The sequence below is a fragment of the Penicillium argentinense genome, assembly GCF_028826775.1.
Source record: "Penicillium argentinense strain IBT 30761 chromosome Unknown utg000011l_segment0_segment0, whole genome shotgun sequence".
Taxonomy (NCBI): Eukaryota; Fungi; Ascomycota; class Eurotiomycetes; order Eurotiales; family Aspergillaceae; genus Penicillium; species Penicillium argentinense.
The window spans coordinates 37741-51798 of NW_026622670.1; the positions used below are offsets into that span (position 1 = coordinate 37741).

Here is a 14058-nt window from a genome sequence, read left to right on the forward strand (position 1 = left end):
CTTTCATGCTAGGCGAAAATAAATTGGAGCTCCCCTGTCAGTCACATGTGATCACTTTGTTAGACGGGTCTTGACAATGCACTGTGGCCTTGACAATGGTCTGGTATGAAATGGACGGGGATCGCTTTGGTCGACAGCTTACGTGGTTGAAGCAACCATGGCACGGCGTGCTTTGTTGTCATTTAAGAGTAATTTCAGGCACATCGCATAAAATTCTAGGAGTTTAACCCCTGTACATAGTTATAACTGACATAGCAAAGGTAGTATAGGGTAGAGTGGAAATTGTGTTCGCTCTACCTCACGCTGTGCTCAGATGTATATGCAATCCGCTTACCTAATCGTGCCAACGCGGGGCCTGATTGAATGAAAGCGAGAGGCGCTCGCAGCTGCAGTTCTTTAAACCTGGACCTTACCTCCTCACTTCTTACTTCTCACGTCCAACTCCCCCTCATCGTCCCGACCTCCGGCGACCTCGCATCTCGCACTTCCCCGCCCAATTTCGCATTCGCCCTCATCGACCCACTCACCCAATATGTCGCTTTGCCTGAATCGCCTCCAAGAGGAGCGGTATGTGATCTAGATGTCGCGATCACCAATGCTACGGTCCAAGAACCAACTGACGATCAGATTTCATACAGAAAGCAATGGAGGCGTGACCACCCTTTCGGGTTTGTCGCAAAGCCCGTGAAAACCGAGCAGGGTACCCTGGACCTGAAGCGCTGGCAATGCTCCGTCCCCGGCAAGAAGGACACTCTGTGGGAGGGCGGTTCGTTCAAGCTCGACGTGATCTTCCCTGATGGTAAGTCGATCCTGGCACATTCCATGCGATGATCCGCATACTGACGCAGTCGATCTTCGCGCTTCCAGAATACCCGACCAAGCCACCCAAGTGTATGTGACCAACTCCATCACAGCTTTCCACCGCCCTTGACTTCAAGACATCCATCGAGCTTGGGATTTGGTCGCTGTGATCGCGCCTACTGCCCAAATATACAAAATTAACGTTGCGCTATTGCAGGTAAATTCACGCCGCCACTTTTCCACCCGAACGTCTATCCCTCTGGCACCGTCTGCCTTTCGATCTTGAACGAAGAAGAGGCATGGAAGCCCGCGATTACGATCAAGCAGATTCTCCTCGGAATTCAAGATCTTCTCAACGACCCCAACCCAGAGTCGCCTGCCCAGTCCGAGGCCTATAGCATGTTCAAGAAGGACCGGGCCGCATACGAGCGCAAAGTTCGACAGGTCGTTAAGGACAACCCCCCATGTAAGAGACGGGCCTGCTGGCAAGTTCACCTTGACATGAAGAAAGTCGCGACTACAATTGCTTGTCTCTGTATCTTCTTTTCTTTCGTTTTTGCCAATTTTCTTCACGGGTTTTGAGGAGGGTTGAGCATGCATGATATTTTCCCGGGAGTATTCTTCCTTAACACCCGGACACAAGCGCGGCGTTGACCGAATGGATTTGACCACATTACTTTTCACCTTTCCATGCCTCCGTATATACTCTTGGATAGCCTAGGTATAACCCTAGGCTTGGCCTGGACCCATCTGCGTAAAATGCCGAGTAACCGCGCGAAAACGGCTTATCTTATCGGTGACTCAAAGTCTGCCGACATCGCCCCTCCGTTGCAGCGCCCCGCCGGGAGGAAATGAAAAAAATCGCCCTTTTGCCGGTTCGTCCCCCATAGACCCGCGCTTAGTCAAGATCCTCTCTTTCTTCCATCTCCAGCTTCAATTGATCTTCCACCTGTTGTCGACATCCATCTGCCCAACATGTGTGGAATCTTCGCGTGCCACCAGTGCGTTTTCACCTGAGTCCACCCAGCCCACCACACCCCGCGGCCATCCCCCGGGGCCCGCTGCGCAAAGTGGGATCCAGTCGGACACACTGCTAACCAGACGATCAAACAGTCACCCTGATGTGCAAAAGTTCAAGCCTACGGCTTTGCGCATGGCCAAGGCGTGAGTATATCATCGTCCTTCGTAGTCTATCTGCTTCATTTGAGCGTTTCTTACTAACTTATCCCTCAATTCGCAGTGTGCGCCACCGTGGTCCCGATTGGAGTGAGTCACAAGTCACAAATCGAGTTGCAATGCGATGCAGTGTCCATTGGGATAGAAGAGGTTAACAATTGCGTTATTTTCAACAGGCGGAAACTTCATTGGCGAGAACACTAGTGAGTCGAACAAATTTTGAGGTCGTCGTGGTCCTAGCTAATCGTCGCGTGTCCGCAGTTCTGACTCACGAGCGTCTGTGTATTGTCGGTGTTGGTGAGTAGCATACCTATTGAAGAACTAATTACTAAAAGTTCAATTGCTGACTTGTCTACTCGCAGACTCCGGTGCTCAGCCCCTGGTCAACGACGATGCTTCCCTCGCCCTTGCCGTCAACGGCGAGATCTACAACCACCGTATCCTGCGCAAGAACCTGAAGACCAAATACAACTTCAAGACTCACTCCGATTGCGAGGTTGTCATTCCCTTGGTATGTGGCCCCACAGATGGATATAGATCTTATATACTTGTTTGTCCAAAAAGCACCATTCGCTGATAATTCTAAGTATATGGAGCACGGCCTTGATGCCCCCAAGCACCTCGATGGCATGTTCTCCTGGGTTCTCTGGGACAAGAAGCAGGACCGTGTTGTTGCTGCCCGTGATCCCATCGGTATCACCAGCTTCTACCTCGGCCGCTCTTCCACTACCCCCGGCGCCGTCTACTTCGCCTCCGAGCTCAAGTCTCTGCACCCCGTTTGCGACAACATCATTGCCTTTCCTCCCGGCCATGTCTACGACTCCAAGTCTGACACTCTGACTCGCTACTTCGAGCCTACATGGTGGGACCCCACCAACGTCCCCTCGACCCCCGTCGACTACAAGGTCCTCCGTCACAGCCTCGAGAAGGCCGTCCGCAAGCGTCTGATGGCTGAGGTTCCCTACGGTGTCCTTTTGTCCGGTGGTCTGGACTCCAGTCTGGTCGCCTCTATTGCTCAGCGTGAAACTCTCCGCATGCAGGAGGCTACCCGCAAGGCCAGCAAGGCCGAGCTTGCTGCCTCCTCCGAGCTGGTCGGTATTGATGACGAGAACGAGCTGTCCACCGTCACCACCTTCCAGCAGCTGCACTCTTTCTCCATTGGTCTGCCCGGTGCCCCTGACACCGCTGCTGCTCTGGACGTCGCCAAGTTCCTGGGCACCAAGCACCACGCTTTCACCTTTACCGTTGAGGACGGCCTGAACGCCCTTTCCGATGTCATCTACCACCTGGAGACCTACGATGTGACTACCATCCGTGCCTCCACCCCCATGTACCTGCTGTCCCGCAAGATTAAGGCTATGGGTGTCAAGATGGTTCTGTCCGGTGAGGGCAGTGACGAGATCTTCGGTGGCTACCTGTACTTCCACGCCGCCCCCAACCGCGAAGAGTTCCACAAGGAGACCGTCCGCCGTGTGAAGAACCTGCACCTGGCTGACTGCCTGCGTGCCAACAAGTCCACCTCCGCCTGGGGTCTTGAGGCTCGTGTGCCCTTCCTGGACAAGGAGTTCCTCGAGACCGCCATGGGTGTCGACCCCGCGGAGAAGATGATCAACAAGGAGCGCATTGAGAAGTACATCATCCGCAAGGCCTTCGACACCAGCGACGAGCCCGATGTCGAGCCCTACCTTCCCGAGAAGATCCTGTGGCGCCAGAAGGAGCAGTTCTCCGACGGTGTCGGCTACAGCTGGATCGACGGTCTGAAGGATGCTGCCGAGCTCCACGTTACCGATGAGATGATGAAGAACCCCAAACCCGAGTGGGGCACCGATATTCCCGACACCAAGGAAGCCTACTGGTACCGCACAATGTTCGACGAGCACTTCCCCCCGTACTGTGCTGGTACTGTCGAGCGCTGGACCCCGACCTGGTCTAAGCAGACCGATCCCTCTGGCCGGTAAGTGCCGATACCCCCGGCTTTGAAATTGGGATGAAGACTAACCAGAAGCAGTGCGATTGCAACCCACAACGCCAAGTATGACCACGTTGAGTAAAAAGTTTGGAGTTTGATATAAAAATATTTCCTTAGACCCGTGCTAGATAGAATCGAGGTGTATATACCCTGCGAAGGAGAAGCGTCAGCCCTGCTATAGTGTAGTCGAAAACATTCCTATAACTAACTTAGAAAGCGTTCGGAATCGGATTACATAATACCAGCGGGCTTTCCCGGGACCCGAGCAGCCGCCAATCAGCGCCTGCCCAGCGGCCCGTGGCTGGAGCCCCTGCCCAAACCTCTTTTCCCCCCCAACATCATCGCTTCCTCCTTCTTCCACCTCACCTTGAGACATCCATCTCATTCCATTCACCATGTCTGCTCCCGCTGCTTTCTCCGACATCGCCAAGGCGGCCAATGACGTATGTTCACTTCCATGGTCATTTTTGATCCGCCACTCCCCGAAATCGCCAGCTAATTACTGTCTCCGGATAGCTCCTGAACAAGGACTTCTACCACGCCAGCCCGGGTTCGTTCCTCTATTCAATACGCTTGATGACAGGATTGTGTCGCTAACAAGCTGTAGCCAACCTTGAGGTCAAGTCCAAGGCCCCCAACGGTGTCACCTTCACCGTCAAGGGCAAGTCCGCCCACGAGGGCTCCATTGCCGGCCAGGTGAGTTTTCACCCCTATGCAGTCCCACTGCTATCCCATGTCAATAAATTCGTGATCGCAACCCCGCATACTAATTCCATTCTCTCCGATAGCTCGAGGCCAAGTACGTCGATGCGCCCACTGGTAAGCAGCCTTTCTACCCAGTCACCCCACCCTGTCCTGTCGCGCGCGAGAGGGTCTATTGGAAACACTTCTATTATTCTTTATGCGGACCTCTCGTGCCGGGCCGGTTGAAATTGCATGCGTATGCGCATAAGTCTGGAAATGTCTTGAAACTAATCTTTAACCGCTCTCCAGGCCTTACCCTCACCCAGGCTTGGACCACCGCCAACGCTCTGGACACCAAGCTGGAGCTGGACAACAACATCGCCAAGGGCCTCAAGGCTGAGATCCTGACCCAGTACCAGCCCGCTAAGCAGTCTAAGGGCGCCAAGCTCAACCTGTACTTCAAGCAGCCCAACCTGCACGCCCGTGCCTTCTTCGACCTGCTGAACGGCCCCACCGCCAACCTCGACGCCGTCCTCGGCCACGAGGGCTTCCTGGTCGGTGCTGAGGGTGGCTACGACGTCAACAAGGCCGCCATCACTAAGTACTCCGCTGCCGTCGGTTACAGCGTTCCCCAGTACTCCGCTGCCATTACCGCCAGCAACAACCTGTCCCTCTTCTCCGCCTCCTACTACCACCGCGTCAACGCTCAGGTCGAGGCCGGTGCTAAGGCTTCCTGGGACTCCAACTCCGGCAACGCCGTCGGCCTTGAGGTCGCCAGCAAGTACCGCCTGGACCCCTCCTCCTTCGCCAAGGTGCGTTGCCAACTCCCCCAACTGATCAAAATTTGATATGATATCATAGACTAACATTTTACTTCTTTACTCTACAGGCCAAGATCAACGACCGTGGTGTCGCCGCTCTGGCCTACAACGTCCTGCTCCGCCCCGGTGTCACCCTTGGCCTCGGTGCCTCTTTCGATACCCAGAACCTGAACCAGGCTGCCCACAAGGTCGGCGCCAGCTTCACCTTCGAGGCTTAAGCGCTTTCCATGGCTGGCATGATATCTCGGGAGTAATTGCTCTTGGGTGGAAATGTGTTTCTTCACTTTGCAATCGTTGCCGACTTGGTTGGAACAGGTCAGAGGAAGGTTCATTTACTCTTCAAGGATAATCCTGTGTGTATAGTAGTCTCGACTACGTTACACTTTGTAAATCAAATCTAAATCTCTTTTGTTTGATTAAAAAATTCCTTTTCATGTAGACTGGTACCTCGGGGTATGATCTGATTCAATACTTGCGGAGACATTGATCTCGCTATGAGTGCTATATTGTACAGTCTTATTTACAGTATATCGCGCGGTGGACATGGCCACGCTCAAGCCTTATGCAACTTATGCCCCCCAACAACCTCCTTCTGCAACCTCTTTTTATCCCTCCGATCACGAAGTTTCTCCTCAAGCCAGATAACGAACAACGTTATCCAAGCAAACACAAGATACCCTAGTATATTATTGATCGGGCTGGCCGAACCGCCCTCCGCCTGTCGCTGCCGCATAGCAGCCTGCTGAGCCTCACTTCGTCGCTGACCACGTCGACTATCCTCAGCCTGCTGAGTGCGAAAATGCCCACGTGCATTAAAATAATGCAATGGATTCCTGCGAATAAACCCCTCAGGGTCCTCAGGATCCTCAAACCCAGCCTTTGCCTGACCAAACCCCCCACCACCAGCCACATTCCCAAACCCAAACGCACTATCAAATGAGCCCTCAGGCGTCGTCCGCCCAGTCCCTCCATACCCACCCTGAGCATAGAAACTCGGCGGCGGCCCCGTGAAGGTTCCGCGCCGTTTACTCAGACCACTAGCAGGTCTAGAGCCAGCGTAGGACCCGCCCTTCGGCACGCCCGCGCTGTGGCTGCTGTGACTCCCAGACGGAGGACTGTTATGAGCGAATTGGGTGCGGTGGAAGCCGTTCTCTCGGTCGTAGGCTGCGCGTTTCTCCGCGTCGCCAAGGACGTTCCAGGCTGCGCTGATTGAGGCGAAGCGCCTGCCGGCTGCTTGGTCGCCGGGGTTTCGGTCGGGGTGGTGTGTCATGGATAGGCGGTAGAATTTGCTGCTTTTTGTTGGTTATTTGGTTCGGGTAAAGTTGGAAGGCCAAGTTGGGACGGACGAACCCTTTTATTTCGGCTGCGGTGGCTGTGACGGGGACACCGAGGATCTCGTAGTAGTTTCTTTCCCATTCGGAGCGGATGCTGGTGCTCGAGAAGGCGGATTTGAAGGTAGTGGGGAGTGCTAGGAGAGGGCGTGGTGCCTGCTGGGCTCGCGTACGGGCGCCATGACTGACGATGGAGTGGAAGGAGGTGAGGGTGTGGGGTTTTGCGAGGCCCGGGGCGAAGAAGGACTTGAAGGTAAAAACTGTTGGTCGGAGGGGAGCCATTACCCGGCGTTGAGAGGGTTAGAAGCTCGCTCACATTGGGGAGTGTCGTGTGCGAGGTGGTTGCGGAGGGAAGATTGGCGGGCGGCGATCGGGTGGCGTCATTTGGGGGGCTCTCGCAGCGCTGCCCCGTTTTGCGTCCGATGTTCCGTAAGGCAGGAACAGACGAACTTGGACTTTTATTATGAATTCTAGGGGAGAGTGAGATCAAGCTACTATCCATTCATATTTTCAGAGCTTCAGGAATATCTGCTAGTCACGATTTCTGCAAGCTTGCTGACAGTGGCCTGGGCAAATGACAGATGATCAGATTAGATAAAGGTTCGTTTGGCCAGTCACCAAGCGTGGGGGATTGTGCCTAGCCCGACGAGGGTAGGCCAGGTTTCAAACCCCGCCATCATGCTGACTAGTCAGGCACACCTGCCTAAGCCTGTCTGCTAGTGCCTCAAAGAACCAAATGTGACCTTTCTCAGCAGGCATCCTCTTATACGACCCGATAATCGCAGCATCTATCGCATTTGCCCATATGAAAACGCAGACAGACTTTTCCAGACTTCCTTTGCGAATATTAAGAAAAATGGGACATGATCAGCGGAACAAGTTGAAGCGGAATGAAATCCCGTAGATAATCAGGCATGGCCACCATAGGCGTCAGTTCTGAATAGTGTTACATGAGATATGAATAGTATCTTGTGAAACGTATCTGTGAACTACCTATCCAATTCAACTCCAAAACTACCCTGGGAATCCTATGATCTGCCCACGGCATAGACCTATGCCTTATCGCCAAACTCCTGGATAAGTTCAACGCCGATCCAAGAACCCTTAAAAAACATCTTTCCCAGAATGATAAACATAGAAATGCTAACACAATATGGAAGCAAGCTCATGTAAGAATGGCAGTACTCGCTAAACGACTTGATTCGTGCTTTGGAAAAGTAGATCCGACCTTGATCTATTGCGGAACCTGCTGCCCAGGCATAGTGTCCGAGACTCGCGGTCGCTTGGGATCATTCGGGCTTGGGACTGTAGGAGCAGCCGGGCTGGTCGCTCCGGGAGAGGCATTCGTAACATCATCCAAAGGAGGTCGCTTTCCATTCATATTCTGTGGAGGTACGCTCCCTCTGTTCGCGCCGGCCTGGTTCGGGGCATTCTTCGGGTCGATGTTAGGTCGAGTCAGCGGTCGATAAGAAGAAGTGGATGGACCCCTTGACAAAGGACTGCCGACTCCAGCCGGGCCACCTGGGGCGCCAACCCGTCGTTGTAGGTCTGTGGTAGGGTTCACGAAATCGCGCGCATTGTTGGATGCTGGAGAGGCAGCCGAAAGCATTGGTCGGGAAACTGGCAGACTCTTGGAATGATCAACGCCGGCGGTCTTGCGAATTGAAGGACTCTCGGCATGAGGATCAAATTGGGTTCCAGGCGGAGGGCCACCATTAGGGTTGTCGCGTAGCATGTCGGCTGCTCGAGCTGAGTAAAACCCCACTGATTGTGAGCCTGCTGGTGGCTGTTGCGGGTTAACTGCATTGGGTGCCGTTGTAGGTTCTGTCTTGATCTGCGTTTGTTCATTGGGATTTTGAAGGTTGGAAGCCGGGGCGGGACGAGCTTGAGGTGGAGCTCCCGGTCTGGCGGCAGGGGCATTGTTAGTTGGGACGTTTGGGGCCATGGGCCGGCGTTGAGGGACTATCGCTGGCGAGTTCGGTCGGCCGTTTGGGGGCATTGGCTGTCTGAGACTTTGGTTGCCAGGGTTCCATCTTTCAGGCTTCGAAGGTGTGACAGCCGCATCGAATCGACCCTCAGGCGGTACTCTAGGAGGAACTGGGCGATTCATAGGCGTGGGAGGCTGTTGTTTGACCTCTGATTCGATTGTAATTTCATCTGGATTTCCCGTGGTGCCCACGGCAAAATCGGCTTCATCAAAAAGATCACCTTGTGTCGTTAGAATCAAATATGTTTACAAGAGTAGTAAGTACTTACTGCCAAATTCACCATCCCCATCGAAGCTCAAATTGGGCGCTGGATTGCAGCTCTTAGCAGGCTCCACCGGTCGTGGAGGGGGCAAGAGGTCGTCGTCTTCTGTAGGTGGCCTTGAGGGAGGTGGTGGCTTTTTGATTGGTGCAAAATCAGGATGTCGGTGAAGTTCTTCCACGTCGAATTTCGCCTGTATCGGGGATAATTAGCAATATTTCTGACATCCAAAGGATAACCCACTGGCCCTTACCGGTACAGACCTGACCTTGGTGACCTTCGAAAGATAGTCCTTATCATAAACACAGTTTCCGAGCACGTTTCCGAAGTTTCTTAACGATCGTTTCAAGGAGTCTGTTGTTGCTTCTTTCTTCGACTTCTCAAAGGCGGCAGCTTTTCCCTTGGCGTTTTCGATATGACCATAGCCGATATCCTAGCAAATATTAGATGTCTGTTCATCCAAACGGAAAAATAACGGCAATTTACCTCGTGGTAAGTCCCATCCTTTAGCGTGACTCTCATGATAACCGATAGACCCATAGAAACCCTGCCGCTGTTCTGATTCTCGTCGATCTGATCAATAATCGTTAGCCTCGGTGATCAGCACTACCATTGCACGCAAAGCAGCATACAAAATCAATGTCAATCTTTTGGATTGAGCTGGACCAGCCATTGAATCCAAAGACCTCGTTGGCGAGGTTGATACATTTGTCAGCAGAAAGATAGTGTACTTTCTGCCCGCCGGCACCAGGTCGGGATGAAATGTATTCCGGTCCCAATTTCTTGTCGAGTCGCGCTTGAAGGGTAGCAATCTCCTGTGCTGTGTATTCGTTTATGCGGCGCTGCGGCTCTTCGAAGGGGTTCGCGGTGGTAGATGGGGCATTAGGCATCCCGACGGATGAGGGTCCACCGCGGTGCTGGTCGCCAATACTGGGGTTAAATTGATCAGAAGTCGGATCCATTGGAATCGAGTTTCTCTCGCTTGGAATCGAGGGTTCTCACGCTGGCATATCCGGGTGTTGTGAAGCTGGTTGGGTGAATTGTGAAGAGTGGGTTGAAACGCGTCTCGATCTCACGCGGGCCATCACGACATCACATGTTGATAAGCGCCTGATAAGCTAAGGTAGGCGCTGTTCATCTCGAATGAGCCTCCCAAAGCATTTTGGACGGATAATTCCTAAAATTGCTAGAGTTTACGGTCTAGATTCAACTGACGGCTGCGCAATTATTTTGTTCATTTTGCTTCATGATATGCGATGGTCATTTCTCGTTCTCTAATAAGCAATGGTTACCCTAGGTACTATTCGTAGAAGTACCTCAAGGTACACCAAGACCCCCCAAGGGTCCCCATCCTGTCTGAGGACTGAATTACTGAATGACCAGGGCTGCGCTAGGTACAAGTCCCAGATCCTTCAGCGACTCGCCAAAGAATTCGGAGTTGTATACCTTCCGGGGGAAATTCTGAACGAAACTTTGCACCTCGACACCATCCTCCGTCTTCAGGGCTTCGGCGACCTCAAACAAAGTCGTGGTGACAGGAACCCTCTTCATGATGTTCCCCTTCGGAGTTTGGAAGCGCAGACGAGTATCTTCATGTTCAGATGCGGGCTTCGAGGTGACAGGGCCAGAAGCCGGAGTAGGGGCCGGCTCGGGTTGCTGAGGAAGGGCCCTGCCCTCGCGTTCGGCCTTTGCAAGTTCAGCTTTGCGACGTCTCTCCTCCTTGTCGGCCTGGATCTTTGCCTGAACACGCTTCTTCGCTTCGATCGCCTCCTGCTGCTCCTTCTTCTTCTGTGCAGCCTCCTTCATCCGTTGTTTCTTCTCAAGTGCTTCCTTCGCATCTTGACTTTCCTTCGTGCTCTTCATGCGGATTTGCTACATTGCAACATGGATTAATCAGTGTGCACTGGTGACCGAGCTTGAACGTACTGACCTCATTGCGCTTCTCGGCAGCCTTGTCCTCCACGGATTGGGCAGCTCGCTTGACAGCCAGTCGCTGCCGAAGCTCCTCCAACTTTTGTTTCTTTTCGTCTTCGGTCAACGGGGCAATTTCCTCGGTGGACTCTGAGAAGTCGACGTGTCCGGACTTGGAGGCGTGGAACTCGGCCTGCGCCTGGCTTCGGAACTTCTTGCTGCACTCATTGCAGACCAAGCTGCGGGGCTCCTCGCCGGGCTTGAGGGCGGGTGCTTCTTCATCCTCAGCTTGCGCAGCCTTGATCTCCTCCAGCGACTTGTCTTGGTACTTTTCGAGCCACTCCAACGCGCCCTGCACTGTGGTGTTCGTTAGCAGACGCCAACAGGAAGATGCTTCGAGTAGTGGGATACAGACAATTGCCAGCCTTCGCGACCGCGAGCTCCGCTCTCTCCTTGTCAAAGCCCATTTCAATGAGCTGTTCGAGGTCGGTCGCCATGTTTGGTGGGGGTAAACTGATCGGATGCGGAAACCGACGTCTGGACAGGGAATAGTGCGCGGCTTGCGGTAATTTTTCGAATGGAGGAAATTTAAGGATAGAAATAATGTGGAAAGGAAAGTGCGGGCGATGCAGAGGGAGAGATGAAGGATGTCGGTGGAAGGTGAGCTTTGCGGGTGACGTATCGTGAGTTGAAGGCGGCGAGCGATAAGTGCGGGTCCGCTTTGGGGCACCGTGATTGTTGCCCGGTTCACTACCATAAGCAACAAATTTAGGCAGGTGCATGATGAAGCTCGATGATTTTTGCCGTGGAATGTCTGCCATATTGAATTTGGTTTACTGTTCATCAAGAACAAGTGTATGATGACATTCAACCATCCATGATGTTCCCTCGCTGCATTTTGCTGTGATAATTATAGTTTGTCTCCGTGGTGCGTGCCTGTCAACAATATAGTAGTGAATGTAGTCGATGGTCCGCATCGATTACCTTTAAATTGAAAACGATGGGCCTATTGTAAATTGACCCACCCGAATCATGCCTCTGCTAACGGTCAATCCCAGGATTCACACCTAGTCAATAACATTATTTGATATAGTTTCCCACGGCTGCACATGCTGCCAATAAACGGCCCGAGGAGTAAGACAGCCGGGTTGGTTGGGGATTCATACAGCATTTTTGAATGCAACTATTGATAAAGATGAGCTTCAGAATAGAATGTCTCGTTTAGCCCCACTAATCGGACTTTGTTAAATACTCACTCCCAGGCCCTCTGTAATCACGACTGTCAAGTGGGTGAACCCCACTGCGGAAACCGTCCCACGGGGTCACATGCAGTAATCACACAGGCATGGGGGCGAGCTTCCGAGGATGGAAGCAAACCCCACCGAGGCGCACCAAAAATGAGAAAATAAACATGCCAAAAATGGTGTACGGAGAGTTTAAATGCCTTATCCAGAGCGAGCAATGTATACTCCAAGCTCAGTGACATCACCTGACCGCTGACTCAGCACATCCCCGATGTGGACAATAATCAACTCCTGAGGCGCGGAACACCCTTGTCTCGATAACCGTTCGTCGAATTCCTCCTCCGCAATCGCACCTCTGTCGCGGAGCCCTCTGGTACCGCTACGTGTGACTTTTTCTCCTATTCGTCTCTCAGCGCCTTTACGATCACCATGTCTGTCGAAATCGATCCCCCCGAGCTGGGCTTCAAGCGTAAGTGCCGTGTCACAACCTCAGCCACCTGGTCCTGAAATCGGAAGACCTCGTTAGCTAATTCTCGGAATAAACAGGTCCTTTTAGCCATGAAGTGTGCCAGGTTCTGCACCTGCGCAACAACGGACAGCAGCCGGTGGTCTTCAAGGTATGCGCCCAGTTCCCCTCGGCAATTTGTCCGGCACAAATGGCTAACCCGATCTCTTTTCTGTGTTAATAGGTCAAGACTACTGCCCCGAAGCAGTGCGTTATATCCTTGTCTCGACCGTGCAAAATGCAAGTGAAATTGCGATTACTGACTCTCGTTTAGCTACTGTGTGCGCCCAAACTCCGGCCGTATCGAGCCAGGTCGTTCCGTCGATGTCCAAGGTCCGCTTCCCCTCCGATGCGCCGATAATATATATGCATAAGCTGACTGTTTGCAAAAGTTCTCCTGCAGGCTATGAAGGATGAGCCGGCCACCGATGCCAAGTGCAAGGACAAGTTTCTGGTCCAGTCCGTCGCAGTTGTTCCCGACATGGAGCATGCTAATGTGACCTCAATTGTACGCTGTTCGACGATCTTCAAATACAGCTGCGATCCATGCTAAGAACCGTTTATAGTTCGAGAAGTCTCCCAAGTCTGCTGTGGTGGAGCGCAAGATCCGTGTGACCTGGCTGCCCTCGGACTCTGTTCCTGGCGCGCCTCCGAGCCCCGAGAAATCGGTATGTCTTATTGTGGTATGCACAGATGGTTTAGAAACTGACATTCTTCATACAGGTCGTCGAAGAGGTGAACCCTGCTCAGACCTCGCCTGGTGGAAACTTCGAAACCCCCGCTCCTGGCTTCAAGAAAAGCGCCGCCGAACAAACCTCCCCCGTCCCTGCTCCCGATTTCACCGAAAAGACCACCGCCGAGTCCCCCCGCCCTCTGAACCCACCAGCACTCTCTCCAACGCCAAGGCCGCCGTCGCCAGCGCTCTCCCCTCCAGCGAGGAGCTCAAGTCCCAGCTTGCAGACGCCAATGCTCAGATCCAACGGCTCAAGGACCGACTGGCAGACCAGGGTTTGCGGCAGCGGAAGACCGGCGGCGATGCCAAGGCAGCTCCTGCGACTATGCAGCAATCGCATGCACAGACCGAGTCCGGCGTGCCCGTGCAAATGGTCGCAGGACTCTGTCTGATCAGCTTCCTAATCGCCTATTTCTTCTTTTAGCGCTCTGTGATCCACGTTGTGGGTTATACTGAGTATGCCTATGATCACGTCTCGACGCCCTAAGTTTCCCCCTCCCCATCTAACCGCCTGTGTCTCTTGACGAGCCTGCCGTTTTGTTTCCAGCATCAGCCTTTTTCTTGTGTCTCTTTTTTTGCTTCCCTCCCGGGTATCCATATTTCTGTCTGTTCCAGTGTGTGACCTACCGAGGTACG

The 14058-nt window shown here is 53.1% G+C and overlaps 7 protein-coding genes across 7 annotated transcripts; 4 read left to right on the forward strand and 3 right to left on the reverse strand.

The window, feature by feature from the left end:
* Nucleotides 1-532: 532 nt before the first annotated feature.
* Nucleotides 533-1383, forward strand: N7532_011013 (E2 SUMO-conjugating protein UBC9; the record flags this gene model as incomplete). The annotated part of the gene is made up of 3 exons (XM_056623504.1): nucleotides 533-567; nucleotides 639-799; nucleotides 1019-1383. The coding sequence occupies 3 exons, from the start codon at nucleotides 533-535 to the stop codon at nucleotides 1381-1383; spliced, it is 561 nt and encodes a 186-aa protein (XP_056468492.1).
* Nucleotides 1384-1776: 393 nt separating this feature from the next.
* N7532_011014 (asparagine synthetase B) lies at nucleotides 1777-4028 on the forward strand (the record flags this gene model as incomplete). The annotated part of the gene is made up of 6 exons (XM_056623505.1): nucleotides 1777-1802; nucleotides 1915-1965; nucleotides 2042-2067; nucleotides 2340-2488; nucleotides 2565-3931; nucleotides 3986-4028. 6 exons carry the CDS (start codon nucleotides 1777-1779, stop codon nucleotides 4026-4028), a joined length of 1662 nt encoding a protein of 553 aa, XP_056468493.1.
* A 313-nt stretch (nucleotides 4029-4341) lies between these two features.
* On the forward strand, nucleotides 4342-5669 carry N7532_011015 (porin; the record flags this gene model as incomplete). The annotated part of the gene is made up of 6 exons (XM_056623506.1): nucleotides 4342-4389; nucleotides 4463-4496; nucleotides 4554-4642; nucleotides 4735-4765; nucleotides 4940-5442; nucleotides 5520-5669. The coding sequence occupies 6 exons, from the start codon at nucleotides 4342-4344 to the stop codon at nucleotides 5667-5669; spliced, it is 855 nt and encodes a 284-aa protein (XP_056468494.1).
* A 335-nt stretch (nucleotides 5670-6004) lies between these two features.
* N7532_011016 (uncharacterized protein) lies at nucleotides 6005-7064 on the reverse strand (the record flags this gene model as incomplete). The annotated part of the gene is made up of 2 exons (XM_056623507.1): nucleotides 6005-6740; nucleotides 6802-7064. The coding sequence occupies 2 exons, from the start codon at nucleotides 7062-7064 to the stop codon at nucleotides 6005-6007; spliced, it is 999 nt and encodes a 332-aa protein (XP_056468495.1).
* Nucleotides 7065-8016: 952 nt separating this feature from the next.
* N7532_011017 (RAD52 DNA repair protein RADC) lies at nucleotides 8017-9991 on the reverse strand (the record flags this gene model as incomplete). The annotated part of the gene is made up of 5 exons (XM_056623508.1): nucleotides 8017-8990; nucleotides 9039-9222; nucleotides 9283-9462; nucleotides 9516-9602; nucleotides 9662-9991. The coding sequence occupies 5 exons, from the start codon at nucleotides 9989-9991 to the stop codon at nucleotides 8017-8019; spliced, it is 1755 nt and encodes a 584-aa protein (XP_056468496.1).
* Nucleotides 9992-10397: 406 nt separating this feature from the next.
* On the reverse strand, nucleotides 10398-11437 carry N7532_011018 (UBA and UBX domain-containing protein; the record flags this gene model as incomplete). Its single annotated transcript, XM_056623509.1, has 3 exons — nucleotides 10398-10901; nucleotides 10960-11297; nucleotides 11356-11437. 3 exons carry the CDS (start codon nucleotides 11435-11437, stop codon nucleotides 10398-10400), a joined length of 924 nt encoding a protein of 307 aa, XP_056468497.1.
* A 1176-nt stretch (nucleotides 11438-12613) lies between these two features.
* On the forward strand, nucleotides 12614-13846 carry N7532_011019 (uncharacterized protein; the record flags this gene model as incomplete). Its single annotated transcript, XM_056623510.1, has 6 exons — nucleotides 12614-12653; nucleotides 12731-12801; nucleotides 12874-12896; nucleotides 12964-13022; nucleotides 13082-13197; nucleotides 13256-13846. The coding sequence occupies 6 exons, from the start codon at nucleotides 12614-12616 to the stop codon at nucleotides 13844-13846; spliced, it is 900 nt and encodes a 299-aa protein (XP_056468498.1).
* Nucleotides 13847-14058: the final 212 nt, after the last annotated feature.